This window comes from Cryptomeria japonica, chromosome 6 (genome assembly GCF_030272615.1).
Source record: "Cryptomeria japonica chromosome 6, Sugi_1.0, whole genome shotgun sequence".
NCBI classification, from domain to species: Eukaryota; Viridiplantae; Streptophyta; class Pinopsida; order Cupressales; family Cupressaceae; genus Cryptomeria; species Cryptomeria japonica.
Genome location: NC_081410.1, coordinates 71751438 through 71764592, shown reverse-complemented (window position 1 = coordinate 71764592; position 13155 = coordinate 71751438). Strand labels below are relative to the sequence as shown.

At 39.1% G+C, this 13155-nt stretch overlaps 1 protein-coding gene across 1 annotated transcript in view; it reads right to left on the bottom strand.

Annotated features, from left to right (window-relative positions):
* The window catches only part of LOC131064199 (probable cytosolic oligopeptidase A), a 166964-nt gene that overhangs the window by 123311 nt on the left and 30498 nt on the right, over positions 1-13155 (bottom strand). The window contains exon 2 of the mRNA XM_057998254.2: positions 6405-6572. Coding sequence (XP_057854237.2) covers positions 6405-6572 — 168 coding nt within the window. The remainder of the gene's footprint in view (positions 1-6404; positions 6573-13155) is intronic.

Below are 13155 nucleotides of genomic sequence, written 5' to 3'. Positions count from 1 at the left end.
AGGAATAGTGAAGACATATATCATCTTTTCATCCAGTGTGAGTTCTCCCAGCAGGTTTGGGATCATGTGTGGCAAGTGATAGATTTAAAAATGATATTCCAAATGTGATTTCTTGTTGCTCCAAGTTCTGGGTGGACTGGCCTGACATTTACACCTTTTAGTATTAACGGGAAATTAGCAATTATGCATTTATGGAAGATTACACCAAAATTTGTCTATGAAGAAATACATGCACATATTCTAAGAGGGGAGGTGAATCAGTATAAGACCAACTTTTCACAATTTAAAAACTTTAGCAACTATAATAAATAATTTAAAGCATCACAATTTTATGTGGAAACCCTTTAGGAGAAAACCACAATGATCCAGCCTTCGCAAAATCAAATCTTCTTTACAATAGTGCATAGGCACCAACCCACAGGAGACACCAATCCCCTGCAACTGGACATCGATCCAGCAAGAGACACCAGTCTCTTCCAATGAGAGGCACCGACCTCCCGATATCTTAGAATATAAGGCACCAAACTTCGAAATACAATATAACAATTTGCTTATGACTTCTTGGATCTGCCCTAAATCACCTTCAAAAATCTAATCACTACACTCCACCAAAATCTGCCTTAAAATTCTGCTCTCAAATCTGCAAAATATCTTCACACAGATCTGCAATGTGATCTTCACTAATTGCTCATAAATCTGCAATATCTTCACACAAGTCTACACAATGATCTTCAACAGAAATCTTTCACAAATCTGCACAATGATCTTCAACAAAAATCTTTTACAAATCTTGCATAAGTTCGCTCCAATGTCCTCCACGAAGATGAGGTCAAAAAGAACTCATAAATCTGCTCAAACCCTCCTTGGATATTGTTGATGTGCTTTTTATGCACATGCGAACACAGAATAAAATACCAAAGTATCTTATCCTCTCTTGAACAAAGTTTCCCCGAATGCTGAAGATTTCACCGAAGGATCAATCAAGGCAACTCCAAGGTTCTTGAATGTAGGTTCTCTACTTGTGGATAAGCTCTTGCGGTATGATGTGATTTGCTGGAATCACAAGGGGACTTACGTTGATGACCTGAGCGTCTGAACTACTTTGGATATCACTGGAACATGAGTCTTTACTGATCCTTGATTTTTTTAAAAGGAAAAAAGGATAAGGGTTGAAGAGGAATCTAATTCTAATGCTAAGAATGTAGGAGCAATGGATGATCTTTGATGAAACTCTAAGTCTTGCTTTGACATGCTAGGATCATCTCCACAAGGTTACTGCGATCTTCTAAGGATAGCTTTATGATGTTTAGATCACCGCTACAAGCATAGACACCGTCAGGTTGATGCATATCAATGAAGAAGCGATAATTGAAGTTAAGCTTAAGTTGAATGATTCCAGTTGACTACGCAAGGCAAGTTTGCAATCAACAAACCGCTAGTAGTATGGATATACAAATTTCACCATTGATCATACAAATTCCTTCCATTCATCTAATAACATGAAATTAAATTTGAGAAGTATAGAGACCATGCAAATTGTCGAATCAACACATAGAATTCACCATTTCTTCAATGAAGTTTACATGTCTTTTGCAACAATGTCTTGACAACAATCTTTGCCTTCTCTTTCTACTCTACCCTAAAAGCTAATTGCTCTTGAACTACCACTACTGATTATTGACCATCTCTAACTATTCCTCGACTATTAACCCTTACAAATGAGGAGCCAAGGCTTTATATAGAGAGCCCTTTACAGATTGACGGCTCTGATTGACTTAGAATCAATGGCTAGGATTACAAGATAGAAACCCTAATTAGGGTTTGTTATAACAAACTTCCTTAGCCAATGAGAAAATTACATTCTAGTTGTGAGGACCAATAGGAATCAGGGGTAGGTACACCAGAGTTTGTGTTGTCCCTGATAAATCAAGTACATTGAATCTGGACATCCTGAGGTGGACCAATCTGACTAGAGGATCAGTGACTGGGATGCCACCTTGTCTGATGTCTGTGTCTTGGTTGATCTCCCGCTGTCCTTGATGTGATGAATGATGTACCTTCTTTACTCCCATGTACTTTATGAGGCTTCCTTACTGTCAAGTCTTCTTTTCCCAATAGCATACCTCACCTTGAAGTGTCATTCTTCTCTGTCATCATGTGGTTTCTTCAAGTGGTAGAATGACGTCTTGAGGCTAGCTTGCAACTCCTCAAACACTTGTAGCCTTCCAACGCTTTAGAAGCATCTTGAGTCCTCCTCCATGCCTTTGGAACGTCCTTGATGATGAAGGGCTTAGAATAGTTCGTCCTTGTCCTGGCCTAATTTTCTTCCATCTGCAAAACAAACCAAAAGGTGATTAAGGACACATAATAAATTCATTCTAACATAGCATTTTCTACCTTAAATCATCAACAAGAAGACAATAAAATGAAGTTCGCTCAAGACCCTCCCAAGGGACAGGCCCTATAAGAATTTCGCTCTAGACCCTTTGGAAGGGTTAGGAGCGAAATTTGCCTTCTTGGCTCAAATTCTTCTCATTTCTTTGCCTTGAACTTCTCTTGACCTTTGAATTGCTTTCTCCTGAAGATATCATCAATTTGACCCCCAAAAAGACCAAAAAAGAGGATTTCGCTTTGGACCTTGGCCAAGGACAGGACCTATAAGGAATTTCGCTCTAGAACCTTTGAAAGGGTCAGGAGCGAAATTCATATTTTAGGACAAATTCTATCATATTTTGTGACCACAACTTGTTCAAATGCATGCCTAGAGATGTTTCTAATCCTAATCAACACTAGGTTTGATGCAAAATTGGAGCAAAATAGAGTTTTTAAGGATTTCGCTCTGGAACCTTTGGAAGGGTCAGGAGCGAAATTCTTGACTAAGCTCAAATTCCATCATTCCTCCACTCCAAAATGCCTCCCAAGACAAGCACATGCTAGCCTTCTCTCCACCAAGGCTTAGGAATTCATACCTTGACCTTCATCATGGGCAAACTAGGTGATTTTGGGAATTTCGCTCTGGACCCTTTGGAAGGGTCAGGAGCAAAATTCACTCTTTAGCTCAAAAACCTTACTTTTTGGACTCATAACCTATTCAAATACATGCCTATGGCCATCTTTAAGTCCAATTCACCTTCATAAACACTTGGCTTAACACAAATTTGAAAGAAAAAGGATATTTTGAGAATTTCGCTCTAGACCCTTTGGAAGGGTCAGGAGCAAAATTCAAGTTTTAGTCTTGATCCTTCATTTCCTTCACTTCAATTCATCTTACAAGGCAAAAATACATCACCCCACCTCCAACCACGCCATAGGAATCAATGTCTTGGCTTCACACAAGGAGAAAATAGGTGGTTTGAGGAATTTCACTCTGGACCCTTTGGAAGGGTCAGGAGCGAAATTCATTCTTTGCTTGTTTTCTCTTACTTAGCTCCATTCTTCTCACTTTGTTCTACTTTGACACTCACCTTTGGATCCCTCTCTCATGAAGACAACACCTGCTTGATGTCAAAATGGCTTGAAAGGAGAATTTCGCTAAAAACCATGGCCAGGGACAAGACCTGTTTAGGATTTCGCTCTGGACCCTTTGGAAGGGTTAGGAGCGAAATCCTTGTTCTAGCTCAAAATCTTGATCATTGGTGGCCACAATCCATTCAAAGGCACACCTAGGGGTCTTTCCAAGATCATTTCACCTTGATCAAGGTTTGTCTTGACACAAAAAATGGAAGAAAGAGGGATTTTGGGAATTTCGCTCTGGACCCTTGACCCTTTGGAAGGGTCAAGAGCTTTAAAAAATTTCGCTCTGGACCCTTTGGAAGGGTCAGGAGAGAAATTTGCAATTATGCTCAAATTCCTTACTTTTCATCACTTCACTTTGTTTCACACCTCAATACTCTCTCAACTACGCCATAAGGATGAGGTTTTTAGGCAAATTAAGACCAAGAAGGGAGATATAAGGGAATTCGCTCTGGACCCTTTGGAAGGGTCAGGAGCGAAATTGAAATTCGCTTTGGACCCTTTGGAAGGGTCAAGAGAGAAATTTGACATGTTAGTCTCTTCGTCAGGAATCATTTATGGAATATAACATTTAAGTATCAGAAAGACTTATACTTTAAGTTATATTCCATATATATTGTCAGGATGTTTGAGAGTGGTTTCAGACCTCTAGGAGTTATAATGCAAAATCTAGTTTTTGGAGGATTCTTCAATTTTCCAGACTTAGTCAAATTACAGGATCAGGATGACATTCCAGACTTCTCAAGGCGAATTCGCTCTGCCCTTGATGTAAGGGATGGGACCTAGGAGGACATTATGCATTCAACCAAGGTTTGATTTAGCAACTTGAAGTGCGACCAGATAATACACAAAAAACACCCTAGGAATGATCTAAATTACCCCTAATCACTCAATTGACCTAACCTCTTGAGGAGATCCACCTGACTCAAGTAGAGCCCGCTACCCTAATGAGCCCCCTGGCGACCCTTCAAATGCAAAAGGTCAATAGACAAGAACCTAAAAGACCTAAAAAGCAAACCCTAGAAAGCAGAAAGTAGGGGTCCCCATTTGCGATGGGGTGATGTGTGAATACGTCACAACAGATATCTACTCAAATAAACTCTTATTTCTGCTTTTCATACACATTATTTAATTGCTTGTTCAAAACAACCCCGAAAAGTCTTCTATTTATGTCCTCCACAATGCACCTTTTCACCAAAAGATATGCCTCTCCAAGGTGGTCGACCAAGAGGCTTGAATATTATCATTTTTTTTATTGTTTTGATTGCATTGCCCAAGGTGGGCACTTAGCACAAGGAGGCCATTGCTCTTAGGAATCCAAACAAAAAGCCATATAAAAAATAATTTAATTTCCCTTAGAAAGGGGCGGCTCTTATGAGGGGGTCGTCCAAAATAAAAAATATTATTTTTGCATTTTTACTCCTTCTTCAAGTATAGACACCAATTGTTGAATACTTGTGCAATTTGATAATTAAATGCCTCTTTCTTGGATCAACAAAATCTCAAGCATAGTGCCATAAATTTGGCACAACTTCTCCAACTATCACACCACTGATTTGCCCTTTGACATCAATGGCAATAACCCAACAATCTGCTGGAATATATGGATAAGTAGAAATCAAGCTATTTTGACAATGCCATGGTTATTTCTTTCACCCATTATACTCGTTCTTTAGCCCTCCTAAGACTTGGTCAAAGTTGACAACTTTATTTACTTTGAGTTTCATCTCACGTTTGGAGAGGAAAGATTGCTTTACAAGTTTGAAACTGAAATATATGAGCCTGATATTGTTCAGAAGGATCATCCTTCGAAGTTCTGCACTGATTCCTTTCATTTATTTTTTGATGGTGCTTCTAAAGGCTAGCCCAGTACTGCTGGGGCTAGGGGGGATGTTTTGAATGGGGAAGAGAAGGTTCTAATTTAGTACGCTAAAGGATTGGGGAAATATTCAAACAATGTTGCTAAGTTTTTGGCTCTTACAAGAGGAATGAAAATACAATTATGAAAGGATTCAAAGTTTTGTGATGTGTGGTGATTTGTTGTTAGTCATCAATTCTGTGTTAGGCGAGCTGAAAGTGAAGAGTCACTTGCTAAATTCTGTACTACAGGAAATGATTAAGTCATACAAAACTTTTCATTTCATCAGGTTCAACCATGTTGTAACGAATCATAATCAGCTTGCTGATTCTCTTGCCAATAAAAGTCTCAAGCTCAATCAGAGGACTCTCAGTAGGAAGGAGCAAATTGCTCATGTGTTGTAGCTTTGTTATGCTTTGTTGCTTTTGTAGATTTGTCCATCCCCTTTCTTAGGGTTGAGGCTGGTTGTAATTCTTCTTAGGAGATGAACACGAAAAAAAATGACCGAACTATTTTCAAGCAAAGATCCCAAGGCTTGTGGCATATAAATAAATTCCTTCTTGTAGATTTTTATTTAGAACATTAAAATTCAAAAGTTGGAGTACATTAAGGATGGAGATAGAAAGTGGACTAAAATTGACCCATTCTTCCAAAAAATCATTTTACTCATGGACCCTCCAATAACTAGGTATGTGAAAGTTCAATCATCATTGTTTCATCCTTTTCACTTTCATAAATCCCTCAAATTGGAAGAAGGTTTACTGTTCAAAAGCGTTAATCCTTTCATACTTCGCATGTGAATTTGCTCACAATCACATCTCTATACAAATTGAAAAAGTATGACTCACTTTGAAACTTCTAGAGATCCTCAATCACATCGTGACATTACAAATAAACACATCTAAAGCACATTCAGATGTCAACCTTTACTTTCAGATGCCAAATTTTAACAACAATACATTTTCAGGCGAATCTTACCTGCATAAATCTCATTCTAATATTTCACTTGCAATGCATAATAAACAAAGAATACCTGCACTTCCTCAACAGCTGAACGAAGTTCCTCAGAATCTTTGACAGCTTTAAGATGATTAACAACTCCCCATACAACAGAAATGCGATCCACAATCTTTTCTAAAGGCTCAACTAGCCTGGGCCAAGCTGGCTCTACTGAGCTTTCCAGTTCAGCTAAGTCATTTTCCTGCATGAAAGCATCATAAAACAATTAAGTCACACAACCAAGCAACTCATTAGTGAGCACCATTCAAAACAATTTCCAAGTTTTGAAAAACATTAAAAGATTCTTTCTGATACAACTTCATGAGCAATGGACATATGACAAATTTTCACCAAGACACAGAGTTAATGGCATTAATCACATTCAAATAGACAAGGAATTAAATTTCTTTGTAATCTAACTTTGGCATTTCTTAAAATGAGTGACCATGAAGGATTTACAAATCAAGAAACAAAATTAGAAGAGGCAATCCCTTGCTCACATCCACTATTCTGCAACAACAGTAGGAGGTATCAATTTAGTTTGGGGATTCATGTGAAAGAGGAAAGTAGAAAACTTCAGGTTTGGACATTAGGAAAATGTTAACATTGATAAACAGTGAAGGAAGTGGTTACAAGATTAACACATTTGTCATTGCAAGAGTTGCAAGCAATTACATACCAAAAACCGCAGCAGCTACTTCAAACAAAATGCATGCTTGGGACTAGCAAACATTGTTTTGCTCCAAATCAAAAGCAGAAAACTAAGATTTGTAAAGGCTGTTGGTTCTCCAACCTGTTTCTAGCAAATTCTATGAAGTTGTGAATTTCTATACTTGAAGTTGCTTGGAGGATGACCCAACAAATGAGAGATGATCAGTTCTCTCCACCACTTTAGGGATCTGCAGGACCTAGGGGGGTATCTCTATCAATGCACACTGGACTCTATGTGAAATGCAATAGGTTTATCACAGTGCAAAGCAGATAAGATATTAATGTGAATTTGAAACAAATTTAAAAGATTTTACAAGTTACTTTGACGTTTTTATGCCCTTATTGTTCATGTTTTAAAGTATAGAACAAATTATGCATCTAAATGATTTTCATTCTTTTAAGTATGAGCGGGTTGGTAGTTTTCCTACAGACTTACTGGTGACAAACTTGTCTTAGTCTTTACCCGCAACCGCTGGCCAGGCATAGGAACCAAGAACAATTTTATTAATATACCTAGACTCGAAGATCGTAAGCATGTGTTGTAATTTTTGCCAATGAAGCGTTGGCTACCTTCCAACATGAGTTGGGTAATGAAACCACCCCTCATGCAATCAAAAACTACAGAAAATAATGTAATCCTTTTGCTGGTGTAGTGTTGTGACCTTTTCACACATCGCCCCATTGCTAACGGGGACCCCCTCTTTTCCAGCTTGTTGCGTTGTTAGGTTAGGGTTTTGGCTGCTTAGTGGGCAATTTTGTGTTTCCCGTGCCCGAGTCTCGGAGTTTTGATCATGCCTAGTGCCCTTTACGGTTTTTTGAGGTTGTAGGATCAAGTTGCAAACCTTGATATTTTAAGGACCCTAAATTTTGTCTAAGTGTTAACCTTCTTGAGCATTAAACACGCGCGTCAATGATTTTAAAGTGCCAAGGTATTCTCAAACCTTTTGGAGTTGTTTTCTCGCTCCTAAGTATTATTTAAATTGATTTCACACTTTATCCCGATAATTTCCTAGTGTTTCGCTCAATTTTTTGGACAATTTGCCTAAGTCCAGTCTAATTTTGAAGTTTCTAAGTGATTTTGAGTGGTTAAAATGCCAAATTCCTAAGGGAAATCCATATTCCAAGGGTTAGAAGGTCAAATTCTATGCTAGAGGTGCTTTTCCCCTCATATTCCAAACTACCCACCATTTTCCCCCACTCAAAATCCATACTACACATGGGTTTCCCCTGAAATCCATACTGGCTATTATTTTCCACCACTGTTTATCTATGCCTAGATCGTTTTTCCCCTGGAAGCCTTGAAATTTGTCTAAGTGTCAGGATTTTTCCAGACTGCCTTCGTTTTTCCACCGGGAGTGCAGACTGAAGTGTGGACTATAGTGCGGATGAAGTTAAGGATGATTACATGCCTGGGTCGATTTTCCACCAGGCTGTTTTGTGACAAGTTAGTGCGCATTTTTGTGCAGACTCTCAATCCATACCCAAGTCGATTTTCCACTGAGAGCAATTTGATGAGTTTTAAGTCCGTATTTTCATCCAGACTGAGGTCGAAATTCCACCAGGGAGTATTTTTTGCAAATAAAGTGAATTTGGAGTGTGGATTCCTTGTCCATGCCCCCATCAATTTAACCCTGGCCTATTTTATATGCATTTTGATGAAATTTCGTATGGACGTATGGATTTTTGACCATACTAGGATCGATTTTCCCTTGTGGGGAATTTTTGACGTTTTAAATGATTTTTAATAGGATTTTTTAATCCCTACCCATATCGATTTTCCCCTAGAGGCTCAATTTTGACTTAAAATTGAAATATTTAATAAATGAGCCCCATTTTTAATTGTTTTTAAATGATGATTGACGATTATTTGAAATTTTACAAACAAAATTAAATAACTTGCAATAAGCATTTAATGTTTTTACCCTTCTAGAAGCAAGTTGGTTTTTACCAAACAAGTATATAAGCAAGTGTTTTATCCCACATTGCTTGTGTGGTGAAAGTGAGAGGCAAAAGCAACTATAAGAGAGGAGTCTCCAGCAATATTTTATTATTAAATCTGCCAAGTGTCTCCATGAAAGGCGATTTTTCTCTCTTATTGGCGAATTTTGGCAAAGTGCTGAAGTGAAGTGTTGCCATTGAAGTTCATTTCCAGATTTTTCGATTTTTTCCAAGTTTGGTAATTTTGTTGAGGATGGCGATTTTTAGTGTTTGAGAGCTTTGGCGATTTTATTCTCCATTGTTGCTTGTTGTTCCAGACCTCCATTGTTGCAGATTCGAACTACATTGAAGACATTTTCAGAATTTTTAAAAATGGCGCCATGGCTGGAAAAGTTCGATTTTTGCGGAGCATACTTTGGTGAATTCCATGCATGTTTGATGCCGCCTTTGCCCCCCTACTTGCTGTCATTTGCTTCAGATCTGAGTTTGCTTCAGATTTAGACCTCCATTGTTGGATGTACATTCAATTTTCAGACTTCAACTTTTATTGCCCAGCCAGCTGCAACTTTAGCGATTTACATTTGGAGACATTTTGGAGGCATTTTGGGATCATTTTCAGACCATTAGAAGGCTGTCTCAAGGTCTGCAACTGTGTTATTGGTTGCTTGTCCTCAGAAATTTATCTTTTACTAGCCATAACTATGTTCCCAAGATTAATTATTTTCATCATCAAGACTGATTTTTATCAAGTTTGTGCATATTTTGAAGGATTGCAACATGTTTTTTGAAGTTAATTTATTAGTTGCAGGTTGTCTCCAAATTTGTGATCTCCATTGTTGACTGCAGAAGGTGTCCTCAGACATACCTTGTGTGAAAACACAACCTTTCACACCTTTCCTTAGTCATCGTTGATCCGGTATACTCCTTTGCTTTTTAATTTGCATAATTTCTAAGCATAAGGAGGTATTAATGAATTTTATAGGGGGTTTTCATGCCCTAACATTGTCACATTTTGAATCTAATTGTCAAAATCTACCAAGAGTGTGGACTATTTTCCTGACTTCATGCTCTAATTAGCTTAAAATCTTTAGAAAGTCAGAAATTTTATCAAGAACATTATTTATTTTCCTAAGTCTAACTTCAAGCTTCGTACAGGTGCGATGTCGAAGTCCGGATTTAAGGAAAGGAAAGAACTATTGAAGATGCTGGAGACTGGATTCTATCTAGAGCTCAAGATTTCATCCAGATGGAAGGAGATCACAGATACAAACATGCATTTCCTAGACTTGAACCAGATGCGAGAGCGGATGTTCGGAGTCGGAAATCAGGTTCCTTCCCCAGCATATGTAAACATTATGAAGAGTGGTATTTTTCATGCCACTGGATTTCCACAGTCCATACAATGCAGTGAGCTTATCCTGGAGTGTGCACGATGTTATGATCCACTCACGCGAATGATCAAAACTCCTAAGGGCGTTGTCATTGCCTACCTTGTTGAGGATGCTATTGCTGAGGTGTTCGAAATTCCATGCGGAACGGATATGAAGGATGTGACCAAGGATGAATATACAGAAAGATACACGAAGAAGATGGGTGCATGCAAGAATATGATAAACAAATAGTGGATGATTGAGCCCAGGTCTCATCATTCCAAGGCTCCCAAGACACTCATGTGCATAGACTTCAAAGAGGAGTATAGTGACTTAATATTCCTGCTCAACAAAGTGATGGGGATGCCGCAAGGAGCAATATTCGATAGATGGATGTTCTATTTCATCCAGGATTGTCTTAGAGGGACATTGGTAAATTGGTCTAAGATTATAAGTGATAATCTAGACTTTCAGCTAAGGAATGTAGAGCGGTCCAAGTCATTCGCCATGACTTCTTACCTACTATACCTGCTTGCACGGTTCATTTCATATAGAGGATTGATATGCAAAGGTGAAGTCGAGAATGGGCAAGGACAATTCAAGAGTCATGAATGCTACCCCCAGCTGAGCATGTATAGAATTGAAGACTATAAGAGAGTGAATAATGCATTCACAATGTACATCACACGGATGCTGCAAGGCGAAATCCACAGAAGATTGTCCAAGGAGGCAACAGAGCTAATAGAGAAATATGGATCGTGGTATATTCAGTTTCCCACTTTCACGTACCTTGGGATTCATGGGTTTCAATCTGAACCCTAGAGACTTCCTAGGTATCCAACCGACAGAATGATCTTGTTGGAAGTGGTGAGACAACTTCTAGAGTTTGATGCCATTCAAAGAGAGAAGCATAGGACAGGCATGACATTCCCTATTTCAGTTGGGAAGACATCATAGGTTTGTCAGTCCAACACTGCGAGTGAGGAGCTTGCATTCTATCGATTCGCAACATATAAGAAAAGAGAGATTTGATCCGGATAAGAAAGTAGGGAGGATCAGGGGAGAGTTCATTCACAAGTTGACATAGAAGATTATTGGGCCAACCTGATGGACAAGCAAGCAATGAAGAGACGAATGTGGTCCAGAATGTCAGTGGATTTCATGAGGAAGTGTGGACTTTTCCTCATTCCTGATCAAGTGTTAGATGACAAAGATCACACGCATCCACAGTATGAAAGTGAAATGAAGAAGGCAATCTTATTGCCAAATTGGTCAGAGTTAGAGGAGATTAACCTGAATGTATTGATGACAGAGGTCTTGAGTTTCTCTCGTGCATGGATAGATATACAAATGAATAAGTTAGTTGATATGGGTATTCCCTTCACTTATGAAAGGATGAAGCTAGAAGAGTCTACTTTTGAGGATGATCAGAGGACTATCAGTGATGTCAAGATTTATGCAGACGAAGAGAGTCAAGCTCCCAAGAGAAGGAAGAACACGCCAGGAGAAGTCAAGGCCAGAGGGAAGAAGATTGAGGAGGTGAAGAAGAAACAGAAGACTATCATTCCTCCACCTATCATTCCTTCACCACCTCTCAATATCTCGTCAATTAAGGTTATTGAAATAACAGAGCAGAACAAGGAAACCCAGCAGTGTTCCAACACAGTGATACTACCAAAAAATATTCAGGAGTTACATGCCACAGCGACATCTGCACCTCCAAATGAGAATGATGATCAGTCGAGATCCCCTACTACCCTTTTGGAAGTTAGTTTGGGAAATGAGATATACGATTTGACCAGGAATAATCCTGATGATGATGATGATGTTATCTCAGCATTGAGAGGACTTGATCGAGAAATGTGTCTCGATGATGGCATGGAGATGGCCGCTATTCCTAATTGGCTGATGAAAAGTATGGAGAAAAGTAAGAAAATGATAGAGGTACAGCCTATTGACAACATTGATGACTACCTAGCTAGGAGTGATAAGGAGAAAGAACCCAAGAGAGCAGAGATTTTGTCGCACATAGCTCGAGATGAGACAGGAACGCGGATTGCGCAGATTGTTGTTCCTATTGCAGGCGTGACAGCGGACATTGCTACTCCTATGGATTTCCATATCACTTCAGTTGCCCTTTGTCGTACATCCAGAGAGCAAGAGATTCAGGAGGTTGGTGAAAACCTCAAGGCAATCGACGCAAGGTTAGACAAAGAAATTGCAGAGAAGGAAAGGTACAGAGAAGAGAATATCAGACTTCGAAAGTATATTGCAAGGATAAGGCGTGAGAATCCCACCCTTATTTCCCCTATTGCAATTGGCCATGGAATACATTCACACTATGAGGCAGCGAGAGATACACTCTCGGAGGTGGAAAAGTGGATTGAGAGTACAAGAAAGAAGGCAAATGATTTCCTTACTCAGTTTGTCCATGAATATGATAGGACAACAGAGCTCGTATTTAGAATCCAATATTCGGAGGGAGTTTGGGAAGAATTTCGGCCTATCCAAGAGAAGACTATTCCACGCCTCTAGGCTTTGAAGAAAATTCCTAATTCCACCTTGGTCAGCGAGAACATTGTGCACAGTGGAGACAGATACGATTTCCATGGCTGGTATTGTTCATTAGCCGTGAAGAGATCAACTTATGAGAACGCCCAGTCGAGTTGTATGGAGATGGAGGGATTGATTCAAGACATTCAAATGAAGATCCTTGCCTCGATTGAGGAATTCTTGGGTGTTGATGTTAGTGATGCTAGTGGTTTA